The sequence below is a fragment of the Salvelinus fontinalis genome, chromosome 36 (genome assembly GCF_029448725.1).
Source record: "Salvelinus fontinalis isolate EN_2023a chromosome 36, ASM2944872v1, whole genome shotgun sequence".
Taxonomy (NCBI): Eukaryota; Metazoa; Chordata; class Actinopteri; order Salmoniformes; family Salmonidae; genus Salvelinus; species Salvelinus fontinalis.
Window position 1 is genome coordinate 27,396,319 of NC_074700.1, and position 20,689 is coordinate 27,417,007.

The following is a 20,689-nucleotide window of genomic DNA, read 5'->3' on the forward strand; positions in this document are numbered from 1 at the left end:
TCCCTGTCGCACCGAACCTCCCAGCTCCATGGGTATCGGAGAGGTGGTGCTGGGGGATGTTATCAGGGTCGAAGGTGAGTGTTGTGTCTCTGCAGGCCAACTCCCGACGGACGTCCTCGCACAAACTGCAACGATAATGGTCGATCAGGGCCCTGACGTTCCATCCTGCGCCGGCGACCAGGTTCCGAACCTACAGGGCGAACTCCTGGGCGCTCCTCGTCCCCTGCCTCAGATGGAAGAGGCGCTCACCATTTCGAGGTGAACTCCTCGAAATGGTCCAACGCTGCATCTCCCTCTCCCCACACGGCGTTGGCCCACTCCAGGGCTTTCCCAGAGAGGCACGAGACGAGGGCGGACACCCTCTCTCGGCCCGAAGGAGCCGGGTGGACGGTTGGCAGGTATAGGTCGAGCTGCAACAGGAACCCCTGGCATCGTGCAGCTGTCCCGTCGTATTCCCGGGGAAGGGCGAGACGAATCTCACTAGGACCAGGAGAAGGAGGGGCGAGTAGGGGAGACCCCGGTTGGGCTGGTGGAGGCGCTGGAAGAACTCACTGTCTGTCCCAGCGGTCAATTGTTTGGACAACGCGGTCCATGGCGGTGCCAAGATAGTGGCACCGCTCCTGCTTACTCCATGATTGCTATGGAATCTGTAAGGTAGTGCGTAACTGGTTGCAGGGAAGTCAGGCGCCGTTCTGGATCAATTACAAGTCGTTCCAGCAGCTCGGTGTCCTGGCTCAGCCAGGTCTCTATTAGCTCGGTGTCCTGGCTCAGCCTGGTCTCTATTAACTCGGTGTCCTGGCTTAGCCTGGTCTCTATTAGCTCGGTGTCCTGGCTCAGCCTGGTCTCTATTAGCTCGGTGTCCTGGCACAGCCTGGTCTCTATTAGCTCGGTGTCCTGGCTCAGCCTGGTCTCTATTAGCTCGGTGTCCTGGCTCAGCCTGGTCTCTATTAACTCGGTGTCCTGGCTTAGCCTGGTCTCTATTAGCTCGGTGTCCTGGCTCAGCCTGGTCTCTATTAGCTCGGTGTCCTGGCACAGCCTGGTCTCTATTAGCTCGGTGTCCTGGCTCAGCCTGGTCTCTATTAGCTCGGTGTCCTGGCTCAGCCTGGTCTCTATTAGCTCGGTGTCCTGGATCAGCCTGGTCTCCAGTAGCTCGGTGTCCTGGATCAGCCTGGTCTCCAGCAGCTCGGTGTCCTGGATCAGCCTGGTCTCAATTAGCTCGGTGTCCTGGATCAGCCTGGTCTCCATTTGCTCGGTGTCCTGGATCAGCTTGGTCTCCAACAGCTCGGTGTCCTGACTCAGCCTGGTCTCCAGCAGCTCGGTGTCCTGGCTCAGCCTGGTCTCCAGTAGCTCGGTGTCCTGGATCAGCCTGGTCTCCAGCAGCTCGGTGTCCTGGATCAGCTTGGTCTCCATTTGCTCGCTATTCTGGCTCAGCCTGGTCTCCAGCAGCTAGGTGTCCTGGCTCAGCCTGGTCTCTATTAGCTCGGTGTCCTGGCTCAGCCTGGTCTCTATTAGCTCGGTGTCCTGGATCAGCCTGGTCTCTATTAGCTCGGTGTCCTGGATCAGCCTGGTCTCAATTAGCTCAGTGTCCTGGATCAGCCTGGTCTCCATTAGCTCGGTGTCCTGGATCAGCTTGGTCTCCAGCAGCTCGGTGTCCTGGCTCAGCCTGGTCTCCAGCAGCTCGGTGTCCTGGCTCAGCCTGGTCTCCAGTAGCTCGGTGTCCTGGATCAGCCTGGTCTCCATTTGCTCGGTGTCCTGGATCAGCCTGGTCTCTATTAGCTCGGTGTCCTGGCTCAGCCTGGTCTCAATTAGCTCCGTGTCCTGGATCAGCCTGTTCTCCAGCAGTCCGGTGTCCTGGATCAGCCTGGTTTCCAGCAGCTCAGTGTCCTGGATCAGCTTGGTCTCCAGCAGCTAGGTGTCCTGGATCAGCCTGGTCTCCATTAGTTCGGTGTCCTGGATCAGCCTGGTCTCCAGCAGCTCAGTGTATCGGCTCTGCCTGGTCTCCATTAGCTCGGTGTCCTTGCTCAGCCTGGTCTCCAGCAGCTCAGTGTATCGGCTCTGCCTGGTCTCAATTAGCTCGGTGTCCTGGATCAGCCTGGTCTCCAGCAGCTCGGTGTCCTGGATCAGCTTGGTCTCCATTAGCTCAGTGTCCTGGCTCAGCCTGGTCTCAATTTGCTAGGTATCCTGGATCAGCCTGGTCTCCATTTGCTCGGTGTCCTGGATCAGCCTGGTCTCCAGCAGCTCAGTGTATCGGCTCAGCTTGGTCTCCATTAGCTCGGTGTCCTGGATCAGCCTGGTCTCCATTAGCTCGGTGTCCTGGATCAGCCTGGTCTCCAATAGCTCGGTGTCCTGGATCAGCCTGGTCTCCAATAGCTCCGTGTCCGGGATCAGCCTGGTCTCCATTAGCTCCGTGTCCTGGATCAGCCTGGTCTCCAGCAGCTCGGTGTCCTGGATCAGCCTGGTTTCCAGCAGCTCGGTGTCCTTGATCAGCCTGGTCTCCATTAGCTCGGTGTCTTGGCTCAGCCTGATCTCCATTAGCTCAGTGTCCTGGCTCAGCCTGGTCAGCCTGATTCCATGGCACAAGGTGTATGTGTTGATATATAAAACAACGCAAAATTCAAGACTTCGTGTTTTTCAGCTAAATTTATTGTACATAATTCTTGCCACCAACAAAAGGTTGAATATTTGGGGCATAAAATCATCGAAGCTCTGCAGATTTTGTTGTGAGGATGCAGAATCAATAGACCATTTATTTTGGTATTGCCCTCAGGTAGCCTGTTTCTGATCTCAGGTTCAGGAATGGCTGAAAATGCATAGCATTGATTTAAAATTGACCCTAGAAATAGTACTGTTAGGAGATCTGGAGAGACCGGGTCAGTCAATTACTAATATACTAATACTCTTAGTAAAAGTATTTATCTTCAACTCGCAAACTCTGGAATCTATTCAATTAGATTAAAAGTTGTATGTTAAACATCACAGCATAGTTGAAAGATATATATGGTGGGTAGAAATCCAAAGAGGGTGGCCAGTAGACACAGGTGGGAGTGGCTGAGGGAAGCTGAGGGTTGGGATGTGGAACTGGAGACAAGTGGGAGTGAAGTTGCTGGGTGGGGGACAGAATGGCGTTGCTGAGCGGGGGATAGAGTGGAGTTGCTGGGCGGGGGGATAGAGTGGAGTTGCTGGGCGGGGGGATAGAATGGTGTTGCTGGGCGGGGGATATAATGGTGTTGCTGGGCGGGGGGATAGAGTGGAGTTGCTGGGCGGGGGGATATAATGGTGTTGCTGGGCGGGGGGATAGAGTGGAGTTGCTGGGCGGGGGGATAGAATGATGTTGCTGGGCGGGGATAGAATGGTGTTGCTGGGCGGGGGATATAATGGTGTTGCTGGGCGGGGATAGAATGGAGTTGCTGAGCGGGGGGATAGAATGGTGTTGCTGGGCGGGGGGATAGAGTGGAGTCGCTGGGCGGGGGGATAGAATGGTGTTGCTGGGCGGGGGATATAATGGTGTTGCTGGGCGGGGGATAGAATGGTGTTGCTGGGCGGGGGATAGAATGGTGTTGCTGGGCGGGGGATATAATGGTGTTGCTGGGCGGGGGGATAGAATGGTGTTGCTGGGCGGGGGATATAATGGAGTTGCTGGGCGGGGGGATAGAGTGGAGTTGCTGGGCGGGGGGATAGAATGGTGTTGCTGGGCGGGGGGATAGAGTGGAGTTGCTGGGCGGGGGGATAGAATGGAGTTGCTGGGCGGGGGGATAGAGTGGAGTTGCTGGGCGGGGGGATAGAATGGAGTTGCTGGGCGGGGGGATAGAGTGGAGCTGCTGGGCGGGGGGATAGAATGGAGTTGCTTGGAAGGAATGAAGGTCAAAGATAAATGTCAAAATTAACAAAACAGAAATGTACTATTGAATGACACTGAGAGGCATCATTGTCCAATGCCTTTTTTTGCCGAGCAGGTATTTGTACTTGTATACACATGCATATACATATGCTCGCATTAAAACGCACACAAGGACACACACACAGACACACACACGGACACACACTCACGGACACACACACATGGACACACGCACACGGACACGCACACACGGACACACGCACACACGGACACGCACACAGTGCCCTACATGCACTGAAACGTATCCAGTTGGTCTTGCTGTTATGATCTTTGCTCTCCTTGATGTTTTGTTGTTTCTGTTTTCTCTTTTGTTGTTGGTTGCTGGGGGATGGTATTTTTCGGGGGGAGAGGGGGTTTTGGGGGGTTGAGGGGCAGCTGTTGGGGAACTGTGTGGGGGTTTTGGGGGGTTGAGGGGCAGCTGTTGGGGAACTGTGTGGGGGTCTTGGGGGGTTGAGGGGCAGCTGTTGGGGAACTGTGAGGGGGTCTTGGGGGGTTGAGGGGCAGCTGTTGGGGAACTGTGTGGGGGTTTTGGGGGGTTGAGGGGCAGCTGTTGGGGAACTGTGTGGGGGTCTTGGGGGGTTGAGGGGCAGCTGTTGGGGAACTGTGTGGGGGTCTTGGGGGGTTGAGGGGCAGCTGTTGGGGAACTGTGTGGGGGTCTTGGGGGGTTGAGGGGCAGCTGTTGGGGAACTGTGTGGGGGTCTTGGGGGGTTGAGGGGCAGCTGTTGGGGAACTGTGGGGGGATCTTGGAGGGTTGGTGGTCTGGCGGTTGGAAGCTTGGGCTGGCGGCTGATAGGTCGTTGGCTTGGGTCTCCATTTTGATTTGTTGGGAGATCTGTTGACGTGCCCTTGGGCAGGACGTTGACCCTAGTTGCTTCTCTGGGTTGCTCTAGATGGGAGTCTGTTAGATGACTGATTGTAATGTAAATGTTGAGTGGCAGGTAGATTGTACGTTTTAATATTTGATAATAAAAATACATTTGAAAAATATATAATAACCTCTCTAGCGTCCCACCTCTACAACAGCCAGTGAAATTGCAGGGCGCCAAATTCAAAACAACAGAAATTCCATAATTGTCACGTTCTGACCTTTATTTCCTTTGTTTTGTCTTTATTTAGTATGGTCAGGGCGTGAGTTGGGGTGGGCAGTCTATGTTTGTATTTATATTTTTTGCTATTTCTGTGTTTGGCCTGATATGGTTCTCAATCAGAGGCAGCTGTCAATCGTTGTCCCTGATTGGGAACCATATTTAGGTAGCCTGTTTTGTGTTGGGTTTTGTGGGTGGTTGTCTTTAGTGAGTTCTTGTATAGTTTGTTTTTTGCTGATTAAAGTGGTTCGTTTATTTGGTTACTGTTTATTGTTTATTTTAGGAGTTGATTTAACTTAATTAAACATTGTATTCTGGTTTAAGTAGAATTCCTTCTTCCGGGACGGATGGAAGTTATCTAAATGGGAAAATACGTTTACATTTTTATTAAATACCTGGGATTAAATTACTGATTTCTTTGGGGAGAGTGGGTGAGATTGAGGCCATAAACGACCAAATTGAAAAGGGCCTGAAAGGTTTTTGTTTTTTCATTAAGGTTTGCAAATATACACACATAAAACATTTGTTAGGACTATTTGTTTTAGTGGGTATTTTAATGGGGCATGCTCACATATGGAGTTTTATGAGTTTATTATTTCAGAGTTTTAATTACACAAGTTAATTTTTTTTGATTTTAAGGATAAAGGGTTCTTTAAAATGTCTAGGAACATGACTATACAGGGGTGGTATAACCTTTGACCTTTATCATGGCTGTCTCTTGAGGTCTGATCAGCTTCAGGGGAGGGCCATGAAGATAATGCATTTGTGTTCATTTGGGATACTAGTTTTGAGGTAAATTAATTGGCTATTATTGATTTGGTATTACAACAGGAAAAATCTCCTTTGTCATCAATAAGATAGGGAGGGAAGATATGATACATAGAGGTTTGGACAGGAGATATTTTAAGCCAATAGGGCAGGAAAATACATAAGCATTAAAATTATTTATGAGAAAAAATAAGTTTTAGTTCTTAGGAGTGGTAATTTACTATGGATAAGGTATCCACACAGTAAAACATATATTAAACAACGTAGCATAACGTAGCATAACGTGCTAACGTAGCATCTTTTTCCCAGAATGTGCAGATATTTCTATTAGACTCTCACCTATTCTGACCAAATAGCTATTCATAAACATTACAAAAAAATACATGTTGTATAGGAAACGATAGATCCATTAGTTCTTAATGCAATCGCAGTGTTAGAATTCTAAAAATATCTTCATTACGACATAAGACTTAGTTATGGTAAGGGAATAACCAAAACCTGAGCGCAAAGCTACTAGTACACAGTTCGACAGATATATGAAATAGCATCACAAAATGGTTCCTACTTTTGCTGATCTTCTATCAGAATGTTGTACAAGGGGTCCTTTGTCCAGAACCGTCGTTGTTTTGGATTCAGAACGTCCTCTTTCCCTCTTGAATTAGCAAGCACACTGGCCATGCAGCGCTAAGCTCTCCAACGTCAACAAAGTCTAACAACGCAACACGCCGAACGTCCTGAATAAAGTTCAATAATCTAATGAAACTATATTGAAAAAACATACTTTAGGATGATATTGTAACATGTATCAAATAAATTCAAAGCCGGAGCTCATATTCGCCCATAACGACAGGTTTCCAGTAGGCAATAACAGGTCCTGCAGAAAACAGAAAATGGGTGACACGTTGTTCCAAGAGGGCTTATTCAACGTCAGACAGAGATAATCAACTCATTTTTCCTCTCACTTCCTCTTGACATCCGGGTGAAGGTGTATGACGTGCACGTATAGTCATACGTATCATGCCCATTTATAGGCAGTCACTTGAACAGAAGATAGATTTCAGACTTTCCACTTCCTGGTCACAAAGTGTGCTGCCAAAAGAGTTCTGTTTTACCCACAGACAAAATTCAAACGGTTTTAGAAACTAGAGAGTGTTTTCTATCCTATAGTAATAATAATATGCATATTGTACGAGCAAGAATTGAGTACGAGGCCGTTTAAATTGGGCACGTTTTTCCCCAAAAGTGAAAACAGCACCCCCTGTCCTCATCAGGTTAATAACCACGGATTTCAGCTCTAAATATGCACATTTTCGAACAAAACATAAGTGTATGTATAACCTGATGTTACAGGACTGTCATCTGAGGAAGGTTTATGAAGGTTGAAAGAAATTTAGAACCAGGAACAGATATAGCCCTTGGTTCTCTCCTGACCTGACTGCCCTTAACCAACAGAAAAACATCCTATGGCGTTCTGCATTAGCATCGAACAGCCCCCGTGATATGCAACTTTTCAGGGAAGCTAGAAACCAATATACACAGGCAGTTAGAAAAGCCAAGGCTAGCTTTTTCAAGCAGAAATTTGCTTCCTGCAACACAAACTCAAAAAAGTTCTGGGACACTGTAAAGTCCATGGAGAATAAGAACACCTCCACCCAGCTTCCAACTGCACTGAAGATAGGAAACACTGTCACCACCGACAAATCCACTATAATTGAGAATTTCAATAAGCATTTTTCTACGGCTGGACATGCTTTCCACCTGGCTACCCCTACCCGGGACAACAGCACTGCCCTCCCCTCTGCTACTCGCCCAAGCCTTCCCCATTTCTCTTTCTCCCAAATACAGTCAGCTGATGTTCTGAACGAGCTGCAAAATCTGGACCCTTACAAATCAGCCGGGCTAGATAATCTGGACCCTTTCTTTCTAAAACTATCTGCTGAAATTGTTGCCACCCCTATTACCAGCCTTTTCAACCTCTCTTTCGTGTCGTCTGAGATTCCCAAAGATTGGAAAGCAGCTGCGGTTATCCCCCTCTTCAAAGGGGGGGACACTCTTGACCCAAACAGCTACAGACCTATATCTATCCTACCCTGCCTTTCTAAGGTCTTCGAAAGCCAAGTCAACAAACAGATCACCGACCATTTCGAATCACACCACACCTTCTCCGCTATGCAATCTGGTTTCAGAGCTGGTCATGGGTGCACCTCAGCCACGCTCAAGGTAAGAAACGATATCTTAACCGCCATCGATACGAAACAATACTGTGCAGCCATATTCATTGACCTGGCCAAGGCTTTTGACTCTGTCAATCACCACATCCTCATCGGCAGACTCGACAGCCTTGGTTTCTCTAATGATTGCCTCACCTGGTTCACCAACTACTTCTCTGATCGAGTTCAGTGTGTCAAATCGGAGGGTCTGTTGTCCGGACCTCTGGCAGTCTCTATGGGGGTGCCACAGGGTTCAATTCTTGGACCGACTCTCTTCTCTGTATACATCAATGATGTCGCTCTTGCTGCTGGTGAGTCTCTGATCCACCTCTACGCAGACGACACTATTCTGTATACTTCTGGCCCTTCTTTTGACACTGTGTTAACAACCCTCCAGGCGAGCTTCAATGCCATACAACTCTCCTTCCGTGGCCTCCAATTGCTCTTAAATACAAGTAAAACTAAATGCATGCTCTTCAACCGATCGCTGCCTGCACCTGCCCGCCTGTCCAACATCACTACTCTGGACGGCTCTGACTTAGAATATGTGGACAACTACAAATACCTAGGTGTCTGGTTAGACTGTAAACTCTTCTTCCAGACTCACATCAAACATCTCCAATCCAAAGTTAAATCTAGAATTGGCTTCCTATTCCGCAACAAAGCATCCTTCACTCATGCTGCCAAACATACCCTTGTAAAACTGACCATCCTACCAATCCTCGACTTCGGTGATGTCATTTACAAAATAGCCTCCAAAACCCTACTCAATAAATTGGATGCAGTCTATCACAGTGCCATCCGTTTTGTCACCAAAGCCCCATATACTACCCACCACTGTGACCTGTACACTCTCGTTGGCTGGCCCTCGCTTCATACTCGTCGCCAAACCCACTGGCTCCAGGTCATCTACAAAACCCTGCTAGGTAAAGTCCCCCCTTATCTCAGCTCGCTGGTCACCATAGCAGCACCTACCTGTAGCACGCGCTCCAGCAGGTATATCTCTCTGGTCACCCCCAAAACCAATTCTTCCTTTGGCCGCCTCTCCTTCCAGTTCTCTGCTGCCAATGACTGGAATGAACTACAAAAATCTCTGAAACTGGAAACACTTATCTCCCTCACTAGCTTTATGCACCAGCTGTCAGAGCAGCTCATAGATTACTGCACCTGTACATAGCCCATCTATAATTTAGCCCAAACAACTACCTCTTTACCTACTGTATTTATTTATTTTGCTCCTTTGCACCCCTTTATTTCTATCTCTACTTTGCACCTTCTTCCACTGCAAACCAACCATTCCAGTGTTTTTTTTACTTGCTATATTGTATTTACTTCGCCACCATGGCCTTTTTTAATATTTTTATATATATATTTTATTTGCCTTCACCTCCCTTATCTCACCTCACTTGCTCACTTTGTATATAGACTTATTTTTCACTGTATTATTGACTGTATGTTTGTTTTACTCCATGTGTAACTATGTGTTGTTGTATGTGTCGAACTGCTTTGCTTTATCTTGGCCAGGTCGCAATTGTAAATGAGAACGTGTTCTCAATTTGCCTACCTGGTTAAATAAAGGTGAAATAAAATAAAAATAAAAAAGGTTAGTGAAATTTAATATATTTTGCTGGTTTATTCGCTAACGCTAACGTGCCTATTGCTATCGCTAACGTGCCTTGATGAATGAATGCGGTAGTGTGGTAGGCTATTGTAGTAAGCTAATATAATGCTATATTGTGTTTTCGCTGTAAAACACTTAAAAAATCTAAAATATTGGCTGTATTCACAAGATCTTTGTCTTTCATTTGCTATACACCATGTATTTTTCAGAAATGTTTTATGATGAGTATTTCGGTATGTCACGTTGGTGTCTGTAATTATTCTGGCTGCTTTCGGTGCAATTTCTGATTGTAGCCGCAATGTAAACTATGATTTATACCTGAAATATGCACATTTTTCGAACAAAACATAGATTTATTGTATAACATGTTATAAGACTGTCATCTGATTAAGTTGTTTTTTGGTTTCTTTGGTTTGTTCTAGGTTAGTTTGGTTGATTTTGTGCATGCTACCTGTGCTGTGAAAAATGGCTGTGCTTTTTTCTATTTGTTGGTGAGCTAACATAAATATATATTGTGTTTTCCCTGTAAAACATTTAAAAAATCGGACATGTTGGCTGGATTCACAAGATGTGTATCTTTCATTAGCTGTATTGGACTTGTTAATGTGTGAAAGTTTTAAATATTTCTAAAAAATATATTTTGAATTTCGCGCTCTGCCTTTTCAGTGGAATGTGGGAGGAGTTCCGCCTGCGGAACCCCAGAGTCAGACAGGTTAATTATTTATGAGACTGAGTTTAAGGTTAACCAATGTTATTGTTAAATAAATTACAGTGGACTCCTGGGGGAGAGAGCTTATTAGTAAAGAAAGGATTTGATATGGTTAGCATTTGTTTTGGCCATTAGAAGATTTTTATTTAAATAGTATTAAAATTGACAGGGGTATATGACATGTGTGATGATTTGGGATTATTGATAGGATGGAGATAGGTTGATTAAGGTTATGTAAGGACTTTAGAGATTGACACTATAAGACATGTTGTTTTTTTAAATCCATGATTTTAGACAAAGCCAAAACAGTGAGACACTTAGTTAATATTTGGATGGAACACATAGTTGTTATTGACTATTATGAGAAAAAGGCATACAGAGGGGTCTGCCACGCACTGTTGAGATCTTGAAGGTTTGAAGGGTGGAGATCGAGCCAGGTGCCATGAAACCGGCTCTACGCATCTGGTTACCAGTGCGTCTCCTTGGGCCAGGGTACATGGCACCAGCCCTACGTATGGTGTCTCCCATACGTGTACATAGCCCAGTGTGGCTTATTCCACCTCGCCGCACGGGCATGGCCACAGGGGGTATTCGGCCAGGTAGGGTTGGGCAGGCTCGGTGCTCGAGACCTGTAGTTCGCCTCCACAGTCCGGTCTATCCGGTGCCTTCTCCACGTACCAGTCCGCCTGTGGCAGCCCCTCGCACCAGCCCAGTACCACCAGTGCCAACACCACGCACCAGGCTTCCTGTGCGTCTCCAGAGCCCTGTGGGTCCTGTTCTTCCTCCCTGCACTCGCCCAGTGGTGCGTGTCCCCAGTCCGGTACCACCAGTTCTGGCACCACGCACCAAGCCTCCTGTGCGTCTCCAGAGCCCTGTACGCCCTGTTCCTGCTCCCCACACTCGCCCAGTGGTGCGTGTTCCCAGCCCGGTACCACCAGTTCCGGCACCAAACACCAGGCCTACTGTGCGCCTCAGCAGGCCAGAGTCTTCCGTCTGCCCAGCGCCGCCTGAGCTGTCCGTCTGCCCAGCGCCGTCTGAGCCGCTCGTCTGCCCAGCGCCGTCTGAGCCGCCCGTCTGCCCAGCGCCGTCTGAGCCGCCCGTCTGCCCAGCGCCATCTGAGCCGCCCGTCTATCCTGAGCCATCAGAGCCGCCCGTCTGTCCTGTCCCGTCAGAGCCGCCCGTCTGTCCTGAGCTGTCAGAGCCGCCCGTCTGTCAGAAGCCGCTAGAGCCGTCCGTCAGTCAGGAGCCGCCAGAGCCATCGTCAGTCAGGAGCCGCCAGAGCCGCCCGCCAGTTAGGAGCCGCCAGAGCCGCCCGCCAGTCAGGAGCCGCCAGAGCCGCCCGCCAGTCAGGAGCCGCCAGAGCCGCCCGCCAGTCAGGAGCTGCCCTTCAGTCATGAGCTGCCCTTCAGTCCGGAGCTGCCCTTCAGTCCGAAGCTGCCCTTCAGTCCGGAGCTGCCCTTCAGTCCGGAGCTGTCCTCAGTACTGAGCTACCTCTCAGTCATGAGCTACCTCTCAGTCATGAGCTACCCCTCAGTCCTGAGCTATCCCTCAGTCCTGAGCTGCCCCTCAGTCCTGAGCTGCCCCTCAGTCCTGAGCTGCCCCTCAGTCCTGAGCTGCCCCTCAGTCCGGAGCTGCTCTTCAGTCCAGTGGGGCCCTTTATTAGGGTTCCCAGGCCAAGGTCGGCGGCGAGGATCGCCGCTCAAAGGACGCTAAGAAAGTGGACAAAGACAATGGTGGAGTGGGGTCCACGTCCAGCGCCAGAGCCGCCACCGCGGAGAGATGCCCACCCAGACCCTCCCCTATAGGTTCAGGTTTTGCGGCCGGAGTCCGCACCTTGGGGGTGGGTACTGTCACGTTCTGACCTTAATTTCCTCTGTTTTGTCTTTATTTAGTATGGTCAGGGCGTGAGTTGGGGTGGGCAGTCTATGTTTGTATTTCTATGTTTTGCTATTTCTGTGTTTGGCCTGATATGGTTCTCAATCAGAGGCAGCTGTCAATCGTTGTCCCCGATTGGGAACCATATTTAGGTAGCCTGTTTTGTGTTGGGTTTTGTGGGTGGTTGTCTTCAGTCTTCGTGTGACAGAACTGACAGAACTGTTTCGGTTTTTCACATTTGTTGTTTTTGTATTTTGAGTGTTCACTTTTATTAAATCAAGATGAACAATTACCCACATTGGTCCTCCGATCCTTCTAATTTCTCCTCCTCAGACGAGGAGGCAGACGAGAGCCGTTACAATAATTAAAAATCCTCAAATATAAAAGTATTATACACCATTTTAAAGATAAACGTCTTGTTAATCCAGCCGCTGTGTCAGATTTCAAAAAGGCTTTACATTGAAAGCACACCACGCGAATATGTTAGGTCAGCGCCTAGCCACAAAACCATACAGCCATTTTGCAACCAAGGAGAGGTGTCACAAAAGTCAGAATAGCGTTAAAATTAATCACTTACCTTTGATGATCTTCATCTGGTGGCACTCATAGGACATGTTACACAATACATTTTTTGTTTTGTTCTATAATGTCCCTCTTTATGTCCAAAAAACGTTTTTTGGTGCAGTAATCCAAAGGCACAATGTGCACTATCAACATTTAGACGAAAAGTCAAAAAAGTACAATACAAGTATGTAGAAACATATCAAACGATGTTTAAAATCAATCTTAAGGTTGTTTTTGTCATAAATAATTTATCATATTTCAACCGGACAATAGCTTCTTCAATAGAAAAGGAGAAACAAGAAAGGCGCGTTCCCAATCATGCGCATGAAATTTCCACTGTCCACTCATTGAAAGTGCTGTATCTCCCTCATTCTTCTGAGTAAAAGCCTGAAACAATGCCTAAAGACTGGTCACATGTTGAGGAAGCCAATGAGATCGTGAACTGCGTCCTAAGTCTTTGTATGGTGGATAGGCTCTCAAAGGAAAAACAGCCTTTCAAAATAATAGTACTTCCTGGATGGATTTTCCTCAGGTTTTCGCGTGCACTATCAGTTTTGTTATACTCACAGACATGATTTTATCCGTTTTGGAAACGTTTTCTATCCAAATCTACCACTTATATGCATATCCTAGCTTCTGGGCCTGAGTAGCAGGCAGTTTAATTTGGGCACGCTTTTCATTCAAAATTCCGAATGCTGCCACCCCGGTGAAGATAATGTCAGGTGGTATTACAGCTAGAGAGGACAGGAACAAGGTAGTGTAGTGAACAACATTGTATTGCTGCCTCTCTGGTTTACTGTGGTATTACAGCTACAGATCAGGCTACTAACTAGTAAGATGTCAACTAGGCAAATATGCATAAACTGTACAGAAGAGGGAGCCATTTAGCAGAGTTGTGTCCAATGAAGAAAAGCACCATGGTCCATCCCTAGCCTCTACTCCCTAGCCCCTACTCCCTAGACCCTACTCCCTAGACCCTACTCTCGAGCCTTTAGCTCCTCCTCCCTATAGTAGTGACTGATAGTAGGGGTTAGAGGTCAATCCTCTCAGAATAACACAGTTGAGCACATGGGAATGGTTGGCTTTAACGGATTTGACCCTAGTCCAGGCGTGGGAGGAGTGGCAATGAAAGAATATACAGTGGTAGCGGAGGAAGTAAAGACAAGACAATCTACTCTCTCTTCCTCTGTTTCATCATGTCAGCTGGGCCGTGTGTGTGTGGTCAGAACAGGAAAGAGGCGTACTGTCTATAAGTCTAAAACTGGAGTTCAGTCTCACTCATCATCAAAACATGAGAGAACTGACACCACTCTGCTGGCAGCTCTGTAAGTACTCATTATCTCTCTCTCTCTCTCTCTCTCTCTCTCTCTCTCTCTCTCTCTCTCTCTCTCTCTCTCTCTCTCTCTCTCTCTCTCTCTCTCTCTCTCTCTCGCTCTCTCGCTCTCTCGCTCTCTCGCTCTCTCTCTCGCTCTCTCGCTCTCTCCCCTTTTCTCTCTCTTTGTAAGTGTGTCGCGGCAGGTGAGACGGAGCACTTGTGTCTTATACTCGGTGATTATCTGGTTTAATATCTGTGTGGTTTAATATCTGTGTGGTTTAATATCTGTGTGGCTTAAAATCGTGTGGCTTAATCCACTGAATGTCCAAAATATTAGGAACACATTCATACACACATCAAAATACATAAAACACAAAGGAAAACACAATAATCAAAAATAGTTACAATCTTCATTAAAAAGGTCTCCTAACAACTGTCTGAAATACCCTATAGCCACACATTTCTCCAAATGTAAACTGTATTGTAGATCATTTCACAGCAAGGCACAAGGAAGCCAAAAGAGTCTCCACCTAACTCTCTAGACACTAAAGGAGTCTCCACCTAACTCTCTAGACACTAAAGGAGTCTCCACCTAACTCTCTAGACACTAAAGGAGTCTCACCTAACTCTCTAAACACTAAAGGAGTCTCCACCTAACTCTCTAGACACTAAAGGAGTCTCCACCTAACTCTCTAGACACTAAAGGAGTCTCCACCTAACTCTCTAGACACTAAAGGCGTCTCCACCTAACTCTCTAGACACTAAAGGCGTCTCCACCTAACTCTCTAGACACTAAATGAGTCTCCACCTAACTCTCTAGACACTAAAGGAGTCTCCACCTAACTCTCTAGACACTTAAGGCGTCTCCACCTAACTCTCTAGACACTAAAGGCGTCTCCACCTAACTCTCTAGACACTAAAGGAGTCTCCACCTAACTCTCTAGACACTAAAGGAGTCTCCACCTAACTCTCTAGACACTAAATGAGTCTCCACCTAACTCTCTAGACACTAAAGGCATCTCCACCTAACTCTCTAGACACTAAAGGAGTCTCCACCTAACTCTCTAGACACTAAAGGAGTCTCCACCTAACTCTCTAGACACTGAAGGAGTCTCCACCTAACTCTCTAGACACTAAAGGAGTCTCCACCTAACTCTCTAGACACTAAAGGAGTCTCCACCTAACTCTCTAGACACTAAAGGTCTAGGGATTTAACATTAGAGGCATCTGAACTTTGATACATAGTATCACCATAACAACAGGTAGAAAGGTTAATAAATAGTATCACCATGACAACAAGAGGTAGACAGGTTGTTAAATAGTATCACCATAACAACAACAGGTAGAAAGGTTGTTAAATAGTATCACCATAACAACAACAGGTAGACAGGTTGATAAATAGTATCACCATAACAACAACAGGTAGACAGGTTGTTAAATAGTATCACCATAACTACAACAGGTAAACAGGTTGTTAAATAGTATCACCATAACAACAACAGGTAGAAAGGTTGATAAATAGTATCACCATAACAACAACAGGTAGAAAGGTTGTTAAATAGTATCACCATAACAACAACAGGTAGAAAGGTTGTTAAATAGTATCACCATAACAACAGGTATAAAGGTTGATAAATAGTATCACCATAACAACAGGTAGAAAGGTTGATAAATAGTATCACCATAACAACAACAGGTAGAAAGGTTGATAAATAGTATCACCATAACAACAGGGAGAAAGGTTGTTAAATAGTATCACCATAACAACAGGTAGAAAGGTTGATAAATAGTATCACCATAACAACAGGTAGAAAGGTTGTTAAATAGTATCACCATAACAACAGGTAGAAAGGTTGTTAAATAGTATCACCATAACAACAACAGGTATAAAGGTTGATAAATAATATCACCATAACAACAACAGGTAGAAAGGTTGATAAATAGTATCACCATAACAACAGGTAGAAAGGTTGATAAATAGTATCACCATAACAACAACAGGTAGAAAGGTTGATAAATAGTATCACCATAACAACAACAGGTAGAAAGGTTGTTAAATAGTATCACCATAACAACAACAGGTAGAAAGGTTGTTAAATAGTATCACCATAACAACAACAGGTAGAAAGGTTGATAAATAGTATCACCATAACAACAACAGGTAGAAAGGTTGATAAATAGTATCACCATAACAACAGGTAGAAAGGTTGTTAAATAGTATCACCATAACAACAACAGGTAGAAAGGTTGATAAATAGTATCACCATAACAACAACAGGTAGAAAGGTTGATAAATAGTATCACCATAACAACAACAGGTAGAAAGGTTGATAAATAGTATCACCATAACAACAGGTAGAAAGGTTGATAAATAGTATCACCATAACAACAACAGGTAGAAAGGTTGATAAATAGTATCACCATAACAACAGGTAGAAAGGTTGTTAAATAGTATCACCATAACAACAACAGGTAGAAAGGTTGATAAATAGTATCACCATAACAACAACAGGTATAAAGGTTGATAAATAGTATCACCATAACAACAACAGGTAGAAAGGTTGATAAATAGTATCACCATAACAACAACAGGTAGAAAGGTTGATAAATAGTATCACCATAACAACAACAGGTAGAAAGGTTGTTAAATAGTATCACCATAACAACAGGTAGAAAGGTTGATAAATAGTATCACCATAACAACAGGTAGAAAGGTTGATAAATAGTATCACCATAACAACAACAGGTAGAAAGGTTGATAAATAGTATCACCATAACAACAACAGGTAGAAAGGTTGATAAATAGTATCACCATAACAACAACAGGTAGAAAGGTTGTTAAATAGTATCACCATAACAACAGGTAGAAAGGTTGATACATAGTATCACCATAACAACAGGTAGAAAGGTTGATAAATAGTATCACCATAACAACAGGTAGAAAGGTTGATAAATAGTATCATCATAACAACAGGTAGAAAGGTTGATAAATAGTATCACCATAACAACAGGTAGAACGGTTTCTGTAAAAAAGCCCACTTTGGATCTTAGTTTCTTAAACTTTACATAAAAATACTTGTTGTATGGCAAATGAAAGATACACTGGTTCTTAATGCAACCGCTGTGTTAGATTTTTAAAAATAACTTTAGTACGAAATACAGCTTGCGTTATTGCGAGACAGCGCTCACCAAAACGGCGGAGAATAGGACTCAACATTTTACACAGAAATACGAAATAACATCATAAATGTTTTCTTACTTTTGTTGAGATTCCATCAGAATGTTGTACAAGGAATCCTTGGTCCAGAATAAATCGTTGTTTGGTTTTAGAATGTCCATTTCTTCTGTCGAATTAGCAACCTTAGCTAGCCATGTGGCGCGAACATGCCCATTAACTCTTGGCGCAAAGAACGTAAAATTCCAAAGTCCCAATAAACGTTGAATAAACTGATAAAACCTTGTTGAAAAAACCTACTTTATGATGTTATTATCACATGTATCAAATAAAATCAGAGCCGGAGATATTCGCCGTGTAAACCGAATGCTTTTCAGAAGCCAATGTCGAGCTCCGTCGCGCGCCTTGGTAGACAAAGAATATTCCTGACCTGCCACTCCAAAAGCTCTTGTTCTGCCTCAGATCAAGCTAGACACCCCATTCCACCTTCCACTGCCTGTTGACATATAGTGGAAGGCGTATGAAGTGCATGCATATCGATAAATATAAGGCATTGAATAGGCAAGGCCTTACATAGACACCCATTTTCAGAATTTTCACTTCCTGTTTGGAAGTTTGCTGCCAAATGAGTTCTGTTTTACTCACATATATAATTCAAACAGTTTTAGAAACTTGAGAGTGTTTTCTATCCAATAGTAATAATAATATGCATATTGTATGATCTAGAATAGAGTACGAGGCCGTTTAAATTGGGCACGATTTTTTCCAAAGTGAAAACAGCGCCCCCCTGTTGACAAGAAGTTTAATGTGAGTCTGGAAGGAGAGTTTACAGTCTAACCAGACACCTAGGTATTTGTAGTTGTCCACATATTCTAAGTCAGAACCGTCCAGAGTAGTGATGCTGGACGGGCGGGCAGGTGCAGACAGCGATCGGTTGAAGAGCACACATTTAGTTTTACTTGCATTTAAGAGCAGTTGGAGGCCACTTAACTCCGGATGTGCTACCTGTCCCAGACCTGCTGTTTTCAACTCTCTAGAGACAGCAGGAGCGGTAGAGATACTCTGAATGATCGGCTATGAAAAGCCAACTGACATGTATTCCTGAGGTGCTGACCTGTTGCACCCTCGACATCCACTGCGATTATTATTATCTGACCCTGCTGGTCATTTATGAACATTTGAACATCTTGGCCATGTTCTGTTATAATCTCCACCCGGCACAGCCAGAAGAGGACTGGCCACCCCTCACAGCCTGGTTCCTCTTTAGGTTTCTTCCTAGGTTCTCGCCTTTCTAGGGAGTTTTTCCTAGCCACTGTGCTTCTACACCTGCATTGCTTGCTGTTTGGGGTTTTAGGCTGGGTTTCTGTACAGGACTTTGAGATATCAGCTGATGTAAGAAGGGCTTTATAAATCAATTTGATTTGACTTAAGGAGTGTTATATGGCATTGAAGCTCGTCTGTAGGTTAGTTAACACAGTGTCCAAAGAATGGCCAGAAGTATACAAAATGGTGTCATCTGCATAGAGGTGGATCAGAGACTCACCAGCAGCAAGAGCGACATCATTGATGTATGCAGAGAAAAGAGTCGGCCAGAGAATTGAACCCTGTGGCACCCCCATAGAGACTGCCAGAGGTCCAGACAACAGGTCCTCCGATTTGACACACTGAACTCTATCAGAGAAGTAGTTGGTGAACCAGGTGAGGCAGTCATTTGAGAAACCAAGGCTGTTGAGTCTGCCGATAAGAATGTGGTGATTGACATAGTCGAATGCCTTGGCCAGGTCGATGAATACGGCTATACAGTATTGTCTTTTATCGATGGTGGTTAGGATGACGTTTAGGACCTTTGAGAGTGGCTGAGGTGGACCCGTGACCAGCTCGGAACCAGATTGCATAGCAGAGAAGGTACGGTGTGATTCGAAGTGGTCGGTGATCTGTTAACGTGGATTTTGAAGACCGCAGGGTATGATAGATATAGGTCTGTAATACAGAGTCATGAGGGCATGGAACTCGTTTCCATCTAATATACAGTATTATACAGAGTCATGAACTCCCTCCCATCTAATATACAGTATTATACAGAGACATGAACTCCCATCTAATATACAGTATTATACAGAGTCATGAACTCCCATCTAATATACAGCATTATACAGAGTCATGAACTCCCATCTAATATACAGTATTATACAGAGTCATGAACTCCCATCTAATATACAGTATTATACAGAGTCATGAACTCCCATCTAATATACAGTATTATACAGAGTCATGAACTCCCTTCCATCTAATATACAGTACTATACAGAGTCATGAACTCCCATCTAATATACAGTATTATACAGAGTCATGAACTCCCATCTAATATACAGTATTATACAGAGTCATGAACTCCCATCCATCTAATATACAGTATTATACATCAGACCCCAGTTAGACTAGCTGTCTCTATGGTATCAGACCCCAGTTAGACTAGCTGTCTCTATGGTATCAGACCCCAGTTAGACTAGCTGTCTCTATGGTATCAGACCCCAGTTAGACTAGCTGTCTCTATGGTATCAGACCCCAGTTAGACTAGCTGTCTCCATGGTATCAGACCCCAGTTAGACTAGCTGTCTCCATGGTATCAGACCCCAGTTAGACTAGCTGTCTCTATGGTATCAGACCCCAGTTAGACTATCTGTCTCCATGGTATCAGACCCCAGTTAGACTAGCTGTCTCCATGGTATCAGACCCCAGTTAGACTAGCTGTCTCCATGGTATCAGACCCCAGTTAGACTAGCTGTCTCCATGGCATCAGACCCCAGTTAGACTAGCTGTCTCCATGGTATCAGACCCCAGTTAGACTAGCTGTCTCCATGGTATCAGACCCCATTTAGACTAGCTGTCTCCATGGTATCAGACCCAAGTTAGACTAGCTGTCTCCATGGTATCAGACCCCAGTTAGACTAGCTGTCTCCATGGTATCAGACCCCAGTTAGACTAGCTGTCTCCATGGTATCAGACCCCAGTTAGACTAGCTGTCTCCATGGTATCAGACCCCAGTTAGACTAGCTGTCTCCATGGTATCAGACCCCAGTTAGACTAGCTGTCTCCATGGTATCAGACCCCAGTTAGACTAGCTGTCTCCATGGCATCAGACCCCAGTTAGACTAGCTGTCTCCATGGTATCAGACCCCATTTAGACTAGCTGTCTCCATGGTATCAGACCCCAGTTAGACTAGCTGTCTCCATGGTATCAGACCCCAGTTAGACTAGCTGTCTCCATGGTATCAGACCCCATTTAGACTAGCTGTCTCCATGGTATCAGACCCCAGTTAGACTATCTGTCTCCATGGTATCAGACCCCTGTTAGACTAGCTGTCTCCATGGTATCAGACCCCAGTTAGACTAGCTGTCTCCATGGTATCAGACCCCATTTAGACTAGCTGTCTCCATGGTATCAGACTAGCTGTCTCTATGGTATCAG

The 20,689-nt window shown here is 45.6% G+C and overlaps 1 protein-coding gene across 1 annotated transcript in view; it reads left to right on the forward strand.

Annotated features, from left to right (window-relative positions):
• The first annotated feature begins 14,000 nt into the window (after positions 1–14,000).
• The window catches only part of LOC129835547 (Fc receptor-like protein 5), a 70,607-nt gene continuing 63,918 nt past the window's right edge, over positions 14,001–20,689 (forward strand). The window contains exon 1 of the mRNA XM_055901228.1: positions 14,001–14,055. Coding sequence (XP_055757203.1) covers positions 14,022–14,055 — 34 coding nt within the window. The 5' untranslated portion in view covers positions 14,001–14,021. The remainder of the gene's footprint in view (positions 14,056–20,689) is intronic.